The following is a 20,000-nucleotide window of genomic DNA, read 5'->3' as shown; positions in this document are numbered from 1 at the left end:
AGTGTTTGTTGTATGTCGGCGAAAAGAGCAAGTCTGCATGGAATAAAAGATCAATATTACAAGAAGAAGATGAAGACAACGCACCGTGTTAGAACAAAAGTGAAACGCAAGTTTCCTCTAAGTGCTATAAGCAAAAAAAAGCGAGAAAGAAAACTATCTTTGGTTTCATTGGATGAGTAGAAGAATGATGATGCAGGCAAGACGAAATATAATGCTGAAAGCGTTGAAAATTCGAAAACGGTCGACAGCTTGAACCGTTATAAAGAGCGATGATCAATCGACTTTGCGAACTTAATGATAACGATGAGTGGCAAACCAAACAAAGTCAAGTACATGTTTATATGTATGTTCTATTGCTATCAGACCTCTCCCCAACTGCCTCCTTGCCCAGAATACTTTTCCTTAAGATATGTGTAATGGCGTTGTGGTTTCCCTATCTCCTAAAACAGGGCTATAAGATCGAAGGATGAGATTTTTTGCGTGAGGAATGTTAACGGAACTGAATACACTCTCCTCTCCGTCGGTTGAATGTACCACTTATAAAGCACACATGATGCCTTAATTGGCAGAAGCGTGATATGTTTTATCATGGTCATTTTCGACAAAAAAGACATGGAAACATTATTTCGTGCGTTTACTTAAATCTCTGATTGAGAGTCCTAACAGAATGTCGGATCGATGTTAGAAAGACAGTTGACTGGAAGATTCAGAGTATAGTTTGGATTTATGCTGTGGTTTCAGTCTTATCAGACGACCACAAGTTCTATTTGCACTGTTTGTTTCAATTGCCCGAAAGCGAACTTAGAGGAAATGTTGTATTCATGTATTATTTTGTACCCTTACAACCCAAGGTGCACCATTCAGATGTGTATGTGTTGTGTGAAGAGATAAACTGTTGGGATGCAAACTTACATACTAGCATGAAACCAAACATGTACTATTGTAGAAGTAAGATTGTATGAGCGGTGCGTTCCCCTTTTGTGGAAAGGAATGACAAATTCTTCATGAATATGTAATGGCAAATTTTCTATAAATGTTTACACACACAATGGCCCTTTCCCCAAAATGTGTACTAAGCGGCTGCGGCTGACCAATGCTCTTATTCTGCACTCACGAATGTTGCCGTTTTAATCTGTTCATCCGAGTGAGAGAGGGTGCACGTTTGTTCCATAACTCAGCGCAAACAGCTGCTGTCGTCAGTAAGCACTGGACAATGTTGGACGATGGCATACCGATGGACGATCCAATACTTTTCAGTGCTGAGAGTTCGCTGATCGCGCATGGTAGGAAATGAGGTGCTTTGAGCCAAACTTGAATAAAATAGCTGCAATCCTCAACACCTTTCAACACCACCAGCATCCAAATACTTTTACTATAAAACGATGATCGTTGTTAAACAAAATGATGAAATGTTAAGAAACTCTTTAATTATAAGAAATTAAGAGGGATGGCATTTTCCATTTAGTATGGAAAATCGTGTAAACGCAACTACGTGTGTTGTTACTTTAGTTTTTTTTATCAGTGGAGGAAAAGTCTTTCCAGATTCTTTGAAGACATGGAAAACTAAACCCATTGCAGCCTGTGCAAAGGCAAATTTAGAAACCCAGAAAAAGGAGATGCAAATCATTAACAATTCTGTCGTCTTACATCATTGAAAGTCAACATCAATATTTTCCGCAGATAATTCAAGCCTGAGACGCATGAGAAGGTCTTACTAGGGACATATTCATGCCAACCACCTGTCTCAGGCTTGTATCTGTCGGGAACGAAAGGGTGAACAATAAAGAGATTTGCCAAAAAAGAGGAGAACAGCGTATGGAAATTATTACTCTTGTACAACAACAGCAAAAGTCAAATCGTCGTCGTCGTCGTCGTCGTCGTCGTCGTCATTAATCAAACATAGGAGCAAAGAACGGATCTGTAATACAGTGAAATTATGTCAAAAGAAGAAGACACCGAAGAGGGAGAAATAGAAGGGGAAACAGGTAACAACGGCAAACGCACTCATACAGAAAATAATTGTTGAAAGGACAATTGTCGACAGAAAGAATGGCAGTCTAAAGAAACCCTTGGAACTCGCAACAATAGCCAGCATGGGAAACAGTTATTTAACAGGAAACCAGTCACAATGCTAAGCTCTCGCTAAACAGCAACCACATTACAAGGTTACTATGTTTCCGCTCTATTTGAGGAATAAAGAAGACATAAAAGGACACAGGCGGCTATGTTTGTTAATGAAAGAACAAGGACTATCATGCATGTTTGAATTAACCAACGATTTCTATCAACGTGGATTTGTGGCGGATTAGGCAGACGATGCTTGACCTGCTCAGGGCCACACTGCGGGATGTAGCCCGAGTCGTCGTGGGGGGCGACTTCAACGCGTGGTGGTTCAAGGCTTGGAGCAGCTTAGAATTAAGTAGTGACATCTCTCTATTAATAAAAATGGGGCGGATTTTTCGAATAAATGAAGAGTCCGTGATCGTGGCCGCTTGAAACCGGTCATTTCAAAAAGTCGAATGGTTTGAGAATAAAGTTTTGGAGTCCCAGCTCACGACCTTCCCCAACATTCGAGTCCTTTGCCATCTCTTCACTCGTGACTATTCACTAAAAATGCACCGAACCAAACAAATACTTTTTCAGCCCAACGCCAGAACTTACGATTAGTGGCCAAACGGAACTCAAGAACTAGTGGCCCCAACATATCTTGAAATACCGCCTTGTCGGAGCGTAATCTTTCGGCGGAACTAGCTCCGATTGTCAAACAAAATCAAATATGGCGTGAGAAAAATATTTTAAGCCCCCCATACACAATTAAATCATCCATCGTACACTAGCTGGTCGCGTTATACAGTTTGCCGTGATACAATTCGCCTTATTGCCACAGCAACGAACAAACGTTGGTTGGCCCACTATGCTTCAGACTACTCCACAAACAATCAAAATGATGCAATATCTGACGAAAATGTTAGTGTGTAGCGGTCCTTTTGCCTGGTTATTTGAGGCACCTTCTTCGCGCCTGCTGTCGAAAGTCACCTTGAACCGTCATTGATTTTATCCGGACGAACTCGGATTCTAGGCGGTGAAGCTAAGGAGTTCTAGTTGCGGCGTCTTTTCTTTAAGAAAGAGCAACCGATCAAGAGTGTGGTACGTGAACGTGAACATTCGGCCACCACGGCCTAGGCTTTTCGTTTCCAACCGGCTAAAATTGTAATTAAAGAAGTTGGCAAAGCAGTGCATATCCAGTGCTATTCAATTTGATACATACAGCTTCAGGGATCAGCTTGTATCCCTCGGATTCTTTTTAATAGGTTTGAATTTATTCGTTGTGAAACAATTTCAACAAGTGCTGGAAAAGTGGAGTTTGAATCAGAGATTTAGTCTAAAACTGTAACTGTTTGCTGATAGATGCTTAGGTTATAAACATGATGTAACCAAAACACTTTTTGCCACAGTTTGTAGTGAAAGTGATAAAGGTTATCAGTCTTCTAGCGGTATTCCGCGTCCGCGTCTCGTGCTGGATTGGTTGACATTCAAAGTTTTGCAAAAAATCTATCCTAATTGCACCGCATTGCTCTGTAATTGTATCTTATCTTCAACTCATTCACCCCACACTATGCCAGACCGGGATAATAATTTGCATCATAATCATTCATTTCTTTTTTTGGCATTTTTTGTTTTAAAAAGACTTCCTAGGAATTAAAAAACAATCGGCGGAGGATGTCAAGTGCTCAAGTTCAACGTTTTATCCAGCATGGAGCCCATAAAGGAAAGGGTATCGCCGTCTTCACCAGTGGTGGTGATTCTCAAGGCATGAACGCGGCTGTTCGTGCAGTAGTCCGGATGGGGATATACGTAGGCTGCAAGGTAATAGAATAGTCCATAGTTGAACAAGATAATATGATCCTAACTTTACATCATAGCCCAGCTTCGCTACAGCTATGAACTTTGGTGTGTTAATGAATGACTTTTTTCGCAATCAATTTCTAAAAATACATTCTGGTGCCATCGCAACATATCGCTTTTCTAGATGATGTGCCAACAACAACCAGCTTCAAAAGGCAACATGAAGCTTCCAATACAGCTTCTTAACCTTCTTAAAACCTATACATACATTCACTAATTTGCCACTAGCAGGGCTTGTCGATGCGATGCACATCGAACGATATCATCTATCAGGGTCCCTTGGAAGGACAATCGACGAAACTAAAAATAACTATGAAAAGGGTTATATAATTCATTGATGGAATCCTTATTGTTTCGAGTCGGTTGATTGCCTTCATGAAAAAGTACTTGCTAATATTTTATGGCTAAAAAATCTGCTAAAACAAACAAAACATCAGATTCGCATAAAACGGCTTTGTCCAATGCGCACACTTCGACCACGTGCATCAGTTGTTTTGATTTGGCTGTGTTGTATACATTGTGTAGTAATCGTGGCTTGATCATACTAGTTTTTAACTGTTTGGCTGAGGCGAATTTAATACATTTTTTTTCATGCATAGGTCTATTTCATCCGTGAGGGCTACCAAGGGATGGTCGACGGAGGCGACAACATAGTTGAGGCAAACTGGTCTTCCGTGTCGAGCATAATTCATCGGGGCGGAACAGTAATCGGATCGGCTCGTTGTACTGATTTCCGGGAGCGTGCGGGAAGACTGCAGGCAGCCTACAATCTCATTTCTCGAGGAATCACGAATCTGGTGGTGATCGGTGGTGATGGGTCCCTAACTGGTGCGAATTTGTTCCGCCAAGAGTGGGGCAGTTTGCTGGATGAGTTGCTGGCCAGCAATCGTATTACCCAGGATCAACGTATCAAGTTTAAAAGCTTGCACATTGCTGGAATGGTCGGTTCAATCGATAATGATTTTTGCGGCACTGATATGACAATCGGCACAGACTCGGCGTTGCACCGTATCATCGAAGCAATCGATGCGATCGTTAGTACCGCTTACTCCCATCAACGTACTTTCATCATGGAGGTCATGGGCCGCCACTGCGGGTAAGTTTACTTGGCGATCAACGCTCTTTTCAATTTACAGCAGGTTGTTTCGGCATAAAATTACATCATAAGCAATTAGTACACTCGTGCAAAATAAGTCCAAGATGGTAATTACAAATTGTTTCTTTTTTGGACTCCTTCACTTGTATTACTTGAAATCATCAGCTATCTGGCGGTAGTTGCAGGTGTGATTTCGGAGGCCGATTATGTTTTTATACCCGAGTCACCCCCACCACGCGATTGGGAAACAAAGATCTGCGATAAACTTGAACAGGCAAGCCGTTCCTCTTTTCTAAGGCATTATGAAACCTTCCAGATATTGCCCATCATCAATCTCTAACGTGTGATTATCTGTTTTAATGAGCAGATGTATTCCTACCCATGGTTTTCGTTTATTCGTAAGATGCAGAACTCTTGATTGGTGACATAATAGAATGGGTTTGCACGCATGCTAATGTCCTATGCTGATATTCCCTTTTAGCGTATCGTTAATACTCTTTTGAATCTTGTGGTTAACACTATCTTCATGATAAAATATATTTCCGACAGCGAAATACACACAAACGTGTAGTTATTATGGCACGTGGAATACAAACAAAAGATGATCGATTTAGAATGAACATTATGTTGCACGATTTATTATCCTTGAATATCATATCGTATGTTAACCTTTCCTCAAAGGGTGACTCTCATGCGGTTCATCAACAAATTGACTAAGTTCCGCTGTGTCTCGACTCGATTTGATCCTACAACGTCGTCGTCGTAAGGGGATATAAAATCGTATGCAGAACATACAGAAAACTGTATTCATTTCATTCCAGAATAATCAATAATTCTGTGCCAATTGATTGAAATATTGCTCCGTTTTCATTCATCGTTAATTGATAAATCATATCTATCATGGATACAGATAATCATGCATAGACCCCATCGTATCACATGTGCTCATGTTTTTCACAGCTATTTGGCAGTAGTAGCAGGTCTTTGCGTCGAAGCCGATTACATTTTCATTCCGGAAGATCCTCCGAAACCCGATTGGCCGGAACGTCTCTGCAAGCAATTGACACAGGCAAGCGAACAAAAAACAAAAAGAAAAGAAGCAATGAAAGTAACATTCCATTTCATTCTGCTCATATCTGCAACGATCACATTGAATCTAAATTATGACTATCCATCAATTGCATCACGCCAGTTTTCTAATATTGAAAGCTACAAATTATGTTTACCGATTGCACGTACATGCTTGTTCAAGTTATAGCAAATTAAACTCACATAGAATCATCTATCCGCATAGTACCAACAAAAATCAAACAATATTGATTACAGTTAACTCATCGTGTCATTTGTTTGGCTTTCATGTTTTCCATAACTCGTATTGTGTAACTCGTTAGTTTTTTTCTGTTCATGTATGTAACATGGATTTCAAAGACGCTAGTTAACTGAACCGAAAATGGTCTTCTGTCCTTTTCAACGAAACAATGATGTTAAATTGTACATTGGCGAAAGATAAACATTTTGAAAAGGTTTAAAACCCATTGGCTACAGGATCTCATTTGTATAGCTCCTGCCTGAAGATATAGATATCGCATAAAATCACTATCCACTATGCCAAACTCTCCGTTCTCGTTGTTGTGATAACTGATCTCAGCATTGCATTAGTGCCTTATGAAACTACCTACTTTGTCAATGTTTTCCTTATTATTATCGTGTGTTTGTAGTTACCTAGCCATAATGGCTGCTTTAGCAAGCGAGGCAGACTATGTATTCATTCCGGAAGATCCCGTAGTGCATAATTGGCCAGAGAAATTATGTAAAAAGATACTGCAGGTACGAAAGAATTTCATCATACTTACTTACACTGACGAAAATTTACAGCCAGTACCGAACATGGGTCCAATCCTATATCCATTAGTCTAACCAACCCAACCAAAGTATATCGGAGTGGTATACCCCTTAGCCAACGAAATTGACAAACCAACCATTACATCCTTTTCCAACCCATTTCCATTTTGTCCATTCCATTCTTTAAAACAGTCCATCAAGCTTAGACTGAGAAGTATAATTACAAAAATATGCTGTCTCGTAATGATGGAATAATTTTATATGCTTTATGATTCAGGTTTTGTTATATGTTGCCTATTATTGTTCATATCAATGGTATTAGCATATTTTTCGATTTTATCTTTGGTTGAAGAAGTGTTACAAAACTAGATAAAACAAACACAAAAAATGGTACAAAATCAGCTTTTTGGGGCAACGCGAAAGATGCGGTAAAAATGGTATGTTGCATATATGTTTCGGCAAGGTACAACACCAACCATCACCGACATTCGAATGCCTACATGTCAATGGCATGCATCGTAGTTTTTGCTATTCTGTATAGCTGTGTACCACCATCATCTTGATTTAATCAACTTCGATTTACTCGTAATTGTTTCATTCACACATCTGCACAATTGATTGTGTTTTAAATGCTTTTTTGCTGCTTATTTGCTGGCTAGTGTTTTTTCAATGTCGCATATCGCATTCAATGTCATCAAGCATGGCACAAAAAGAGTAAAATTTAATAAAAACGATTAAAATATTGCGTCGGAATAGTGGCTTCTTAATTTTCTGCTTCTTGCATCATGTTTTTTTGCGTTTCTTTTGAGCGATCGATCAGCTCCTTTCAACTACTTTGGCTCACTCATTTGCCACAAACTCATGAGTGAGTAAAGGCAATATGGTAAACTGCTCAATTCAAAAACAATTTCCTGCTTGCAATCAGTTGTGGTTTGCCTTATCTGATAACTTCACTATCCTGTTCCTTTCCATCCTATCTTCCTTCTCATGACCATTCATTGGCACTTAGAGAGTTAGTGCACGAATGATATATCATTCTGCGTAGTTATGCTTTTACGTGGATGTTAATAACCAAGTTATATGCTCTTTTTCTTTGTTTCGAAATATTTTACCATGGAATGTAACGCACTAATAGGAACGGTCCGCAGGACAGCGGTTAAACATTATTATCGTATCGGAAGGTGCGATTGATCGTGATGGCAATCCGATCACTGCTGAAAAGGTGAAGCAAGTAGTTGTGGATCGACTACAGCAGGACACTAGGATCACGGTGCTCGGTCATGTGCAGCGCGGAGGCAATCCAAGTGCATTCGATCGTGTGTTGGTAATATTACAATATTTAATATGCTCATGTGAAACTTGTTTGGAATTGAAAGTGATGCGTTTTGTTTCAGGGCTGTCGAATGGGTGCCGAGGCTGTTCTTGCTTTAATGGAAGCGGACGACAAGACGGAACCCTGTGTGGTCTCTTTGGATGGTAATCAAGCGGTAAGAGTACCGTTGATGGAATGCGTCGAACGGACAAAATCGGTTGCCCAGGCTATGGCAGATAAGAACTGGGAGCTAGCCGTCAACTTGCGCGGTCGTTCATTTGCACGGAATTTGGAAACCTACAAGATGTTGACCCGGCTAAAGCCACCCAAAAGTGCATTCGACGAGCAAGGACGTGGGGTCGGCGGATACACAATGGCGGTCATGCATATCGGTGCCCCCGCATGTGGTATGAATGCAGCCGTGCGTTCGTTCGTTCGTAACTGCATCTACCGCGGTGACACCGTAATGGGCATTCATGATGGTATCGAGGGTCTAATTGGTGGACACATCAAGAAGATGGAGTGGTCAGATGTGACCGGTTGGGTTGGACAAGGTGGCGCGTTTCTAGGCACGAAGCGTACGCTTCCAGAGGGTAAATTCAAGGAAATTGCGGCCAGATTGAAGGAATTCAACATTCAGGCGTTGCTTATCATTGGTGGCTTCGAGGCTTATCATGCCGCAGGACAGTTGACCGATCAGCGGGCCAATTATAAAGAGTTTTGCATCCCACTCGTCGTCATCCCGTCGACCATTTCTAATAACGTACCTGGCACCGAGTTTTCGCTTGGTGCCGATACTGGTCTTAATGAAATTACGGAGATTTGTGATCGTATACGCCAGTCTGCGCAAGGCACGAAACGACGTGTGTTTGTCATTGAAACCATGGGTGGTTACTGCGGATATTTGGCAACCCTGGCGGGTTTGGCTGGTGGCGCTGATGCGGCTTACATCTATGAAGAAAAATTCACAATCAAGGACTTGCAGCAGGACGTGTACCATATGGCATCGAAGATGAGCGATGGCGTCCAGCGAGGACTTATTTTGCGCAACGAGAAGGCCTCCGATAATTACAATACCGAGTTCATTTATCGCCTGTATTCCGAAGAGGGCAAGGGATTATTTTCTACGCGATCAAACGTGCTTGGCCACATGCAACAGGGCGGCTCTCCGACTCCATTCGATCGCAATATGGGTACAAAAATGGCAGCTAAATGCGTCGAATGGTTGGTTGAGCAGTTGAAGGCGAACACTAAACCGGACGGTTCGATTGATGCTAAAACTCCAGAAACTGCCTGCCTGCTGGGATTGGTGCGACGCCAGTATAAATTCACTCCGCTGAAGGAATTAATTGGGGAGACAAACTTTGAGTATGCTATGAATTACATCTCTGACAAATTTGATTGTGATAAATAATGCCGCTTTTAACATTTTTTCTCAATAGACAGCGTATCCCAAAGCACCAGTGGTGGTTGAAGCTGCGCCCGTTGCTGCGGATTCTGGCCAAACATGATTCTACTTACGAAGAGGAAGGCATGTACATCACGGTTGAAGAGGAGATGTCGACCGATTCGCCGTGCGCTTGAAGGGAACCCGTGCGAATCGCCGGATCGCCTGTGGTTGTTTAATGATAATCTACGCCATGAGATACCTCTGCCTACAAATGTCCAAAGAAAATGTTTATCATTTGAGGAGAAACGCGCTTTCGCACCTAGTGCAAGATGGTTAGAAAAGAACGTTTGCAGTCTACGCATAGTTTTGCCCAATTGTTTGTCTGCAAAAGTTATTTCATGTAACAGCCAACATTGTTTCAAGGGAAGCAAAAAAATCTGATTAATTCGTTACTTTGCAAAATTATTAATTCTAGCGAAAGTGCTCCATTCGCTTTTGTTCCATACGGTTACTTTGTTTCGTGCGAAACGAGCAAACTTGCACTTTTCGAAAAGTTGTTGGCAGATAGTATTATCCTGCATGAGTGTAATGAAATGTAGTCGTATATATTAATCAAGAGTGCAAATGTTATTGATATCCAACACAATTTTAAACGAAAATAAAACACATTGCATAAATCGTTTCAATCGTGTACAGTGGAATTCACATTTACTTATTGATTTTACACTTCAAGAAATTATTGACCGTTGCGGTACGGTTCCATCTTTCGAAATCGTGGATCAAGTGTTAACCGCTTTCTTCAGTGATGTTTTCTAGGACAAACATTTTATGTCCAGAGTTGATAGGTTTGGCTTTCATTGAGGCAGATAGCGAAGCGGAGCTTTCCATGGCTGATTGGCCGCTTTCCGTCTGCATTGGGGTATCAGAAACTCTGGCACGTTTACCTTGCGCAGTTTTACCAGCTCCAGCACTGCAATACCAGTGTTCGATTTCGGCTGCCATCACTAATGATACTGCCTCATACTGTTTCCCTTCGATGCGGAATGCGTTTCGGTTCGACGTTTCAATGTACCAGTGAAATACGCGTAGTAGAGGCCGTTCCTTTTTGCCGCCTTTTATGGCACACAATTCAGCAACAAGTGCTGCATTGTACTGTAAAGTGTACAAAAAATTATGAAAATGCTTAACGTTCCTCGTTCCCCGCCAAAAGCAGTCGAATATCTCACCCATCGGTAATGTTTGTAGGCTTCGATGGACATTGTACTTCGTTCCCTACGTTTCATGCGTAGATGTTGTTCTAGCTCGAATAAACTAATCGTACAAACGCTGTCCAGCGTTACCTTTGGTTGCATTTTCCCGGTAATATCAGCACATCGGTATGCCAAAAATACGACATCGACTCGAGGTATTATCGGATGGCTCTGCTCAGAAACGGCCATCGCTACACAATCACACAAGAAAGCAGAGCGTTCAGGCACTTCTAACGTTTGACCTAGCCGCAAAGCAATACTAACGAATGTGAAATTTTCGGGTACAGTATGGCCTTGTACCTGCGATTCGTACGCGTGCATGTCTGCGTATGTTTTGGAACATTTCATCTGGCGCTAATCGTCAGTAGAATATCAACATTTTCAATCAGTAAACAGAACAAGCGTCCAGAAAAGAAATTGTGCGTCTGTCACTAGGTAAGATAGCTCGGCCGCCATAGTCTAGGGCTTCATCCGCACATTTTCGCTGTTATTATCTAAACAAAACAAGAGTTTTCTTGTTAATCATATTTGTGCCCATTTGTCGACAATACTATCCAACAAAATCCCAGTGATTGTAAGTCATAAATTCATTCCAAGTTTAGATGCTCCTTTCCTTTTTTTTATTTATCTATATTTGATATTGTACTTCAAAATCTTTGTCTCTAAGAATAAATTGTATATGTTTTGTATATAACATTGAGTTGTATATGTCTATTAATGGCATTTATATCCACTTATTTGTTTTACTCATATTTTTTCCTTATGTACAAGTGTTTTAGAGCAATGTTGCTGCTTTTTATCAGATGCCAGTAGTTGTACGTCCGTACCGTACCGTTATGTTCGTTCTGTTTCGTTTGTTTTTTTTTCACCGAAATATTATTTTCTCAGCATTCGTTATGTTGTCATGAACTTTTGAAAGATGTCTAACCCATCATTAGTTACAGTTTCTCAACATGCCCGTATTTAAATGTACACCAATGAGGACACTTGTAAATGAGTAGGAATACAAAGACTAAACAAAAACAAGTATATGCACGTACTCTTCAAAGAATGGTGATTTATGGGATAATAAAAAGCCATTTTCTTAAACTTACTGCATTTTTCGTGAATGTGGCATGAAACCATAGCGAGTAACAGAGGATATCACTAAATCCAACTTATAACCATCACAATTGTTTGGCCTCACAGTATTAATGACAGTACTAGTGTGTTCAACAGTTCTATGTAGAAAAGGGCATTGGTGGTTGCAAAAGTTAGTTGATATGCGACAAAGAGCTGTTTGCGGCTCGCTTCATCTTTGCATTTAACCGCGAAAACTGATATCTGGATGAGACAGTACATAAATGTATAAGACAGAGGTACCGCCGTAGTCTAATCCAATAGGACATATAATAGCCAAAAATCCTAAGGAAGAGAGGTTCTTTTTAATATTTCTTTGGGCCCAGGGTGTTTAAAATATTCCTAGAACCGATAAGTCGATCAGTAGAAAAATATATGTGTATGTATTATAGCCTAATCAACGTTTCGATGTATAGATGTTTATGTAGGTTTATGTTTGTCGGTATTTCCAGGAAATTTTGGACACGAATCGATTTCCTCAACATTCAATCTTAACGCGCTTCGCTTGGTCTTGTTGTAGAGCGCTTTATATAACACGATATGCTATGCTTTCGTTTTTCTTCGTAGTTCGCGTTACGCAGAATTATTAGTGTTTAAAAGGAAGACGAGCCGTCGTGGATCAAGTTCGGCAGATAGACTACATCCTTGATACTTTCTACACGGTCGAAAGATGGAATAATTATTTTTTCATCTCTTAGTTCACTTTCTCTTAAATATACTAACAATTTGCGAATGAACGGTACTTTTTCGATTTTCGATCTTCGAAGTACAGTTTTCAATTCCTGTTATTCGGTTTGAAAATATAAAAAGCGGCTTCCTGGAATAAAACTTCTTTTGTGGCCGTTCAAAATCCTAGATGCAATATTCGTACATTTCGTTCCAACATCCAACCGCATCAATTTTATATTCCTCATTCATTGGAGTGCAAGCCATACATTACAGAACAACGTATTTTAACATTATATTTTATGTTATGAACAAAATAAGGTTATGGAAGATAAGTATGTTCAATTGGCACATTAGATTGAGTTGGAGACAGCAATGGTTACGGCTGCAAGCGCTAAAGCTTTGCCCCCGAAACCCTTAGTAAATCCTGGCACTCCTATTTTCTGATTCGTGGAAAGGCTACCTCTGTTGCCATTTAATTTTCAGGAATTATCTACTCGATCACGATCACACGATTCGATCACGATCGGTTTCGGATTCTACATCGATCGAATAACGCAAACGTTTTGTACCTAAAAACGATTTCTCATCAGAGACTTGACTTCCCCCTTCTGCGACGACAGTCGATTCGCCCGCATTATGTTTTACATTGTTGTTGATGTTCCGCTGCTCACAGGGAGTGTACTCAGTCGACGGCAGTCCCACGTCCACTATGGGGCTAACCGATGCAACAACATCAGCCTTCCTTTGGTCGCTTGAATTGACATTAAGAAGAGATTCTCCTGGAGAAGATTCCTCGGATGATGGTTCTCCACTTTCCTTCGTGGTTGTCCCACTGGATGGTTCATCCTCGCCATTTTCGGCTCCGAAGATTTCATCACAACTATCTGTCTCGTTTCCGCTATTCCTAGGGATGCTACCTGAAGCCGGTAGTACCTTAGCAGGGTCTTTTACGTTCAACCGAACCGCTAGTCGTTTAAGACTCGAGAGCGAATTTTCGCAATCGGATGTATCGATCTCGGTCAGGTTCGTGCCTGAACGTTCAATTTCCGTGTATGTTCCAAACGGTAGCTTCCCAAGACATTCCAGTTTCAGTACATGCATCTTTGACCGAAGATGCTTCGCCAAATGACCATGAATTCGAAAACCAACATCACAGTCTCGACAGTAAAACGGACGCGGATTCGTATCCGTCGCAACCCCAAACGTTGTTGTCATTGACACTTTGTTACGGTGAGTCGCTGAACGTTCATGCTTCAGATAAAGCCCTTGTGAACGGAAGCTTGTACCGCAAGGCTCGCATCGGTATTTACGTTCCATGTAGTGGATATTCATGTGAATGCTGAGCTGAGAAAGTTTGTGGAACTTCTTGTGACAGATCTCGCAAACCGGTCTGCCACCGTCCTCCTGTATATGGGAAAATGTGGATGCCGTTCCGCCAACAAACTCTCCACCTGACGCTTTCAATCCATCTTCACCTACGACTACCTTCCTGACGGGTACGATTCCAGTGGTAGTGTGATCGCTTGTGCCCCCCGTTATTGGGCCCGTTCCTACCGGTAGAGCAGCACTCAATGCCGAATGCCCCGTAGAGCCGTTAGTGTTTGAATTGGAAAATCCAACAGGCGTGGCCGACTCCACTGATGGATGCTGCGAAGAGTGCTGGGGTGTTGTGTTCACTAGTGTAGGTGCCACTGTTGCTATCGGTTTGCCTTCCGCTACAAAACTATTTGCCATAATAATGGGAGTTGCTATAGAAGAGATAGTTGGTGGTACAGCAAACGTAGTATTCTCCTGATCCGACGCGGTGCTTCCGCTTTCACTGTTTTCCCGTTTCCTTTTACTGCTTCCCACGCTCGTGACTGCCTTTGCAAGTTTCAGATATTCTGAAGCTAACGATTTTGCGCTTTCCGGTGCAACAGCAGAAATAGACGCAGCGCTATTACTTCTCGACAGGGTGGTCATCGCCGTGGTTGCAATATCTGTAGTAGTTTCAATCGGTGGTGCTTTGGAAACATCCAGCTTCAACGATCCCGCTGCAATTTCTGCCAATGTATCCATCGGGGTGGCATTTTCAGATAGCGGACATTCATCTGCAAGCATACGCATAGATGTAGTAACAGTAGACACTACTGTTTGATTGCTCTCCGAATTAGTCGAAAACGTAACAGCATTGAGTTGAGGCTGGTCCATTGTCAATGGTAATTCATCAGCGACTTGAGATACGCTGGAATTTATGAAACCGCTGCTAGAGCTGCTAACAGTAGTAATACTGCGATTACGTTCATTCTTTCCACTGAAAATACGATAAACCCGATCGGATGAAGTCACATTGGATGGGGATGATATTATAACCGGTTGCTGCGCTGTTTTCAAGGACGATTTCGGAAGAGCACCCAGAGAAACGACAGTTTTATCGTGAACCGCTGGTGCTAACGTAGGTCGCTGCGTTGTGTGATGATGTTCGGAGGGATATAATGATGAGTGCTGGCCCAACTCTAAGGAGCTTGTACTGCTGCCGGACTTAATTTGGCTCTGTTTTATCTTAGTATCCTGCAATGCTCTCTGCTTCAGGTACTCGTGGAAGTGCGCATTTTCATCTACGCCACCGGTAGTAGGACCACTACCAGTAGGCGCGAATGCCCCCATCAACGGTATCTTGTCCGTGTTGGAAACAAGCGTTGTCAATATATTGGCTGTTCCGGTTATTGGTGTTAAAACATCGGACATCAGCACAGCTGAAACATCCTGTTGATGGATGTTCTGAGATGTTCCAGAGGACTTCGGGAGCGTCCGATGCTGCAATGTTCCATATCTATCCGTTTGACCCGAATGAGGGGTCACCATTACCAACGGAACTTTGATGGCAGCGGCCGCATCGTGCAGCATCACAGTTGGTTCGATCAAGGGTTGCTGGCATGGTGCATTTGAGACCGTTGCCGCAATCTGTGGACTGTCTTTGGTGGTTTGTAGTTTTGACTTTTTCGTCAAATCAATCGGTCGGACTGTATCATCTTCATCGTCCGCATCACCCGCTTGTGCTGCCTCGTCACTCGCATTTGCAAACGATCGTTCGTAGTCGCGTTTCTTTTTCCCCACATTCGGATCGGAATAGTATTGTTCATGTTTTAGCAGATTATACTCCAGCATGGGTCCGTTACCGAACGTTATGATACGTCGCGATTGTGCTCCAGACGCTGTTGCAGATCGATCGACTGATGTGCATTGCTTGTGGCTACCGTAAACAAGTGATGCCTCTGAAGTAAATGTTTGTTGTAAAGACGACGCTTCTATTGTCTTGACTACAACATCGAATGTGGGAACCATAGGAGGATTTATGGTTTGTTTAGCATATGCTGTTGAACTCCCGTTATCTCCAACAGTGACAGCTGATGTGGCTTCAAGGCTACTACAGGCAGAAGTTGGTCTAGTCATTGACAAAGACAGCAATCCTTGAGCTGCTTCGTGCTCTGGAAGCCGACTTTTGGATTCTTCTGCAATGGAATTATTAAACGGCGGTATCAATATTTAACCCTTTTTCCTCCTGAACAGCCTTCAAACCGTCTTACCACTATCATCCGTATCATCTCCATCACTATCGGTGGGAGTATCGGAATCACCCGGAATTGTCGAGGTACGCTCACTTGAAACCGATTGTTGATCGCCTTCAATATCAATATCCATTCCATCGTCAGGCATTGGTACCGGATTTAATCCCAATTCTGTACATTTCTTATAGTGGCTTTTGGATTTCATGTGTTTGGTTAGATTTCCCTTTGTTTTGAAACTGCAAATGTAGAAACATGTTGATTAATCTATTTTTGAAGAATCTATTTTTGTAACCAATGGAATTTTGCACTTACTGAAAGCTACAGTATTGGCACGAGTAAGGTCGAACGTCAGTGTGAGTGCGAATGTGTTTCTTCAACATCGAAGGCTTTTTGCAACGGATACCACATTCCTTGCACACGTATTTTCCACGTCCACGGCCTCGCACATATGTGTATTCTTCTGTGCTCTCGAAACCTCCGGAGAGACCTAGTTCAACCGATTCGCTTCTTGGAGACAGATGACGTGATAAGGAACCAGTACTAATCCCAACCACTGGATCACTGTGAATGCCAGGCATATCAGCAGACTTTTCGCAAGGCGACGGTGTGAATTCTCTTGTACAGACTGGTGTTGGCGAAACGTTCGCACTGTAAGAAGGAAGTGGAGGTTGCTGAGCAGCCAATGCCGCAAGCACGTTGGGGGGATGACAAGGAATTTTTGAGGAAACTTCCAGAGGTGTCATACGAATTTTGCCATTTACAGACATTCTATCTTCACTCGCAACCAGTGTAAGAGGAATTGTTCTAGAGCCTGCGATTGAATATCGTCTATCACGCAGTTGATTTGAGTCATAGAGTGCAATCACCGCAACTTGGCTAAAGCGAAGCGGATGGGGATCGTTTTCAGGATGAACCTGCCAGTTACTGTACATTGAAAGTTTCTTGGAAGTTTGAAAGTAGAACGGTTGCGTCTTGTTAACGGTGCAGTAGAATGGTTTCGTGCTTGACTTGAGTCCGATATTTGTATACGCGTGGCCATTGAAGTACAATTCACGACAACTTTTAGATGGCCTGGGTGTTTCCGGCGAGATCAGCGGCATAGTGTTGTTTGTCGGCGTAATGCCATGATGACGTTTCGGCGTGAATGTCCCCGGCTTGAGAGGCAGCGTGGTTGGCCGTAAAAATTTGTTCGCCTTCAAAGGAGGTGCCTGAAAGCTGGAGTTGTTTGGCACTGCGCTAACTCCATTCAATGCGGTTTCATACCCCTGTGCAACCGACCCGGCATTACTTGAATTCGAACTGTCGTGTGTTAAAGCTGCTGTGGATGCCGGAGTCGTGTTGCATGGTGAAGGGGGTGGTTGTGGTGGTTTTATCAGTATCTCCGATTTTGAAATCACTGACTCGAAATTAAAATATCGCACTTCCTCCACCTGCTTTGCCTCTCCCGGATTACGTAGAGTGGATGAATCTTTTTTACGCGGGCTTATGTTATCGGCAATGCGCGTGAAATTGAAACTTTTTTTAGGAGTGCTCGATACGCTGTTGACATTGGTTACGCCAGTCTGCCCTTGTTGCTGTTTCGCCGGAGACCAGATCTCAGGAGGAAAGCCATTCTTCGATAGAACTGAAGGTACCATTTTTTTGCTAGCTTGTTCCACAGAAGCTGCCATCATCAAGTACTCTCCCGGAGACGACGTTCGCTGAATGGCCAGTAGTGAGGAGCTGCCTTCTGATGAGTAATGTTTGAATGATGTTGTTGCAACTTCCGTTGGCAAAATGGAAGGCAAGTTGGCCGTGGAACAGCTTTCTGCCGGCACTGTAATAGTCAATGGTGACTGCGGATTCATACTGAACGAAGCCCCCGACTGATTACCGATTGATAGCAACGTGTTTGGACCAGGAATACCCTGCACGTATGGGATCAATTTTCCCCCATGGACGATTTGAGAAGCTTGACCCAATGAGCAGTCGATAACTATCGTTTCACTACCGTTTGCTCCTAGACTCGGCGGCAGTGTCAGCGGATTGTAAGCTGTGATTGAGTTGATTGGAGGGAAATTGAAGTGTGAAGATTTTCTTGTCGAATCGATCGAATACCCTTCACTGGCAATACTGCTAGTGCTTACAGCAGATATTATAGGCCTTTGTTTTGGAGAGTTGGTTTCCGTTTTGTCAACCATTACATTGCCTGGCTGTATGTTTGGATGGTAGTTCCGTGCACTATCGCGAGATGACTCAACGTCTAAATCCTTTGAAGGGTTGTACGTCTTTGCCTTCGCACAAACTGTGTATTGCGGATCAGAGGATGGCGGAGATGTCGATCGCACTTTGCCTTCAGACGCATTTGAATCGATAACATTAATTTGTTCGACTGAGGCATTTTCGTCAACAAACTGCAAAACCTGCAGTTCTCCACACGGAGTTGCGTAAGAGTTATGCTCTCCCGATTTCCTTACATCTCTTTTGGAGGAGAATGTCGAGCTGGAGGAAGAATCTGTATCAAAGCATTTCAATGAAATGTCTGTTGCCGTACCAGCAGACGTTGACTTATCCGTTTTGTGTATGTTGGTATCATTCCCTCCACGTTGAGGATCCACTAGCCGTGTGTTACCAAGCAAAGGGCCAGGAGAAGGGAGCGGATTTTGGATTAGTTCGACCGAAGAGCTTGTCGCTTTTGAGGTGCCCGCACCACTGTTTTCCTGCACTGATAAAGAAGAATCGGATGCACAAGAGAGTGCTATATTTTCCGGTTTCAATCGAGGCTTCGTAAGTTGGGATTTAGCGAGCTTACACAGCGATGATGGCTGACGCCCGAGAGGTGTGTTTAACGACGACTTCGCTAGATGCTTTAGACTGCTGACCGAACGCGATCGATTATAGGCAGACGGTGATCCGACAGGACTTATTGGTGCACTAGAAGATGATGGGCTATTCAAATTACTACCACTACCCTGACAGTAACAGATCATGTGATACTTCAGAGAATCCACGTCCCGAAACGATACGTTACACATCTTGCATGTATACAAATTTTCTCCACTTTCACCATCCGGATTTTGCACAACTCCGAATCCTCTTGAGTTGAGTAACAAATCCTTGATGATCGATCGTTCAGGATTCTGGGGATGGTTTGCCACCGTTTGCGGAGGCGTGGGTGTTGGTGTGGGACGCAACGCAGCACTAGAGCCACTCATGTTTGTAGACGAAGAGTTTGAGGCGCTGGATGTTACAGCAACTTGCGCGTGGATCGGCGTTGTGTGCGCCGTTGTGGATGAAATTACTGGTAGATTGGTTGCCATTGATGTAACTACAATGGATAAGGTGGCGGCAGTTGATGAAACTGTAGCAGTGTTTGTCACCACTGACGAAGGTTTCACCGTCACAACTGAATTGGGGTCTGGCTTTCGCCTAGGAAGCAACGGCAAGGAATGAGACGATTCTTCATACTCTCCTATTTTTGCTTTGTTGGGAATTGTTGCCTGAAGTATACTACTTGTGTTCGTCGATTGCTCATAACCAACTATAGACGGTTCAGACGATGTCACTGTTTTTGTGAGGTTCAAGGGTTGTAAGCCACCGGAGGCTAAATTGATACACTCCTTATTGGTTGTAGGATTGCTGTTTTCACCCAGTAAGGATGCAACAGCTTCACGAGAATCTTTATCGGGATCATTCAAGACGCCCACAGTGTCGGCACAGGATATGGTACCGCTTATCATAATCCTCGTTGGAGTAGGAAACTGCAGCTGCTGTTGACGCACAGCCATATTTTTGGATGCCGTTATTGGCTTGTTGGTCAAATTGATCACTTTCTGTTGGGCCGGCTGATGCACGTAGTCCATCATATAATGTTGGTGCTGTAGTTTTT

General features: G+C 42.7%; 4 protein-coding genes across 15 annotated transcripts in view; 2 read left to right on the top strand and 2 right to left on the bottom strand.

The window, feature by feature from the left end:
• The window catches only part of LOC126574287 (14-3-3 protein zeta), a 9,328-nt gene extending 7,115 nt beyond the window's left edge, over positions 1 to 2,213 (top strand). For all 3 annotated transcript variants that reach the window (XM_050234409.1, XM_050234407.1, XM_050234408.1), the window contains exon 7: positions 1 to 2,213. This exon is cut by the window's left edge and continues 682 nt beyond it. The gene's annotated coding sequence lies outside the window, so the exon portion shown is untranslated.
• Positions 2,214 to 2,987: 774 nt separating this feature from the next.
• LOC126574282 (ATP-dependent 6-phosphofructokinase) lies at positions 2,988 to 10,232 on the top strand. 5 transcript variants are annotated; one of them, XM_050234393.1, is made up of 7 exons: positions 2,988 to 3,147; positions 3,688 to 3,867; positions 4,506 to 5,002; positions 6,721 to 6,829; positions 7,980 to 8,168; positions 8,239 to 9,524; positions 9,599 to 10,232. In XM_050234393.1, exons 2-7 carry the CDS (start codon positions 3,721 to 3,723, stop codon positions 9,738 to 9,740), a joined length of 2,370 nt encoding a protein of 789 aa, XP_050090350.1. In that variant the 5' UTR covers positions 2,988 to 3,147; positions 3,688 to 3,720; the 3' UTR covers positions 9,741 to 10,232. The 5 variants fall into 5 exon arrangements, with proteins under 5 accessions (XP_050090350.1, XP_050090351.1, XP_050090352.1 ...); XM_050234394.1 differs by lacking the exon at positions 6,721 to 6,829 and adding an exon at positions 5,963 to 6,071; XM_050234395.1 differs by lacking the exon at positions 6,721 to 6,829 and adding an exon at positions 5,168 to 5,276.
• LOC126574288 (uncharacterized) lies at positions 10,009 to 11,349 on the bottom strand. The gene is made up of 2 exons (XM_050234410.1): positions 10,773 to 11,349; positions 10,009 to 10,698 (listed from the first exon to the last, which is right to left on the bottom strand). The coding sequence occupies exons 1-2, from the start codon at positions 11,142 to 11,144 to the stop codon at positions 10,333 to 10,335; spliced, it is 738 nt and encodes a 245-aa protein (XP_050090367.1). The 5' UTR covers positions 11,145 to 11,349; the 3' UTR covers positions 10,009 to 10,332.
• A 33-nt stretch (positions 11,350 to 11,382) lies between these two features.
• The window catches only part of LOC126574276 (uncharacterized), a 24,643-nt gene continuing 16,025 nt past the window's right edge, over positions 11,383 to 20,000 (bottom strand). For all 6 annotated transcript variants that reach the window (XM_050234365.1, XM_050234361.1, XM_050234362.1 and 3 more), the window contains 3 exons: positions 16,445 to 20,000; positions 16,151 to 16,368; positions 11,383 to 16,075 (listed from right to left, as the gene is read on the bottom strand). The exon at positions 16,445 to 20,000 is cut by the window's right edge and continues 343 nt beyond it. In XM_050234365.1, coding sequence (XP_050090322.1) covers positions 13,089 to 16,075; positions 16,151 to 16,368; positions 16,445 to 20,000 — 6,761 coding nt within the window. In that variant the 3' untranslated portion in view covers positions 11,383 to 13,088. The remainder of the gene's footprint in view (positions 16,076 to 16,150; positions 16,369 to 16,444) is intronic.

The sequence above is a fragment of the Anopheles aquasalis genome, chromosome 3 (assembly GCF_943734665.1).
Source record: "Anopheles aquasalis chromosome 3, idAnoAquaMG_Q_19, whole genome shotgun sequence".
NCBI classification, from domain to species: Eukaryota; Metazoa; Arthropoda; class Insecta; order Diptera; family Culicidae; genus Anopheles; species Anopheles aquasalis.
Note: the sequence above shows the minus strand (reverse complement) of the source record. Positions and strands in the feature narration are given on the sequence as shown.

Bases quoted from the DNA above. Each gene is read 5' to 3' on its own strand.
- LOC126574282 (XM_050234393.1), top strand. From the start codon at position 3,721: ATGTCAAGTGCTCAAGTTCAACGTTTTATCCAGCATGGAGCCCATAAA. The intron at 6,830-7,979 runs GTACGAAAGAAT...ACGCACTAATAG, and splicing joins TATGTAAAAAGATACTGCAG to GAACGGTCCGCAGGACAGCG. The intron at 8,169-8,238 runs GTAATATTACAA...GTTTTGTTTCAG, and splicing joins GTGCATTCGATCGTGTGTTG to GGCTGTCGAATGGGTGCCGA.
- LOC126574288 (XM_050234410.1), bottom strand. From the start codon at position 11,144: ATGAAATGTTCCAAAACATACGCAGACATGCACGCGTACGAATCGCAG. The intron at 10,699-10,772 runs GTGAGATATTCG...TACACTTTACAG, and splicing joins CCTACAAACATTACCGATGG to TACAATGCAGCACTTGTTGC.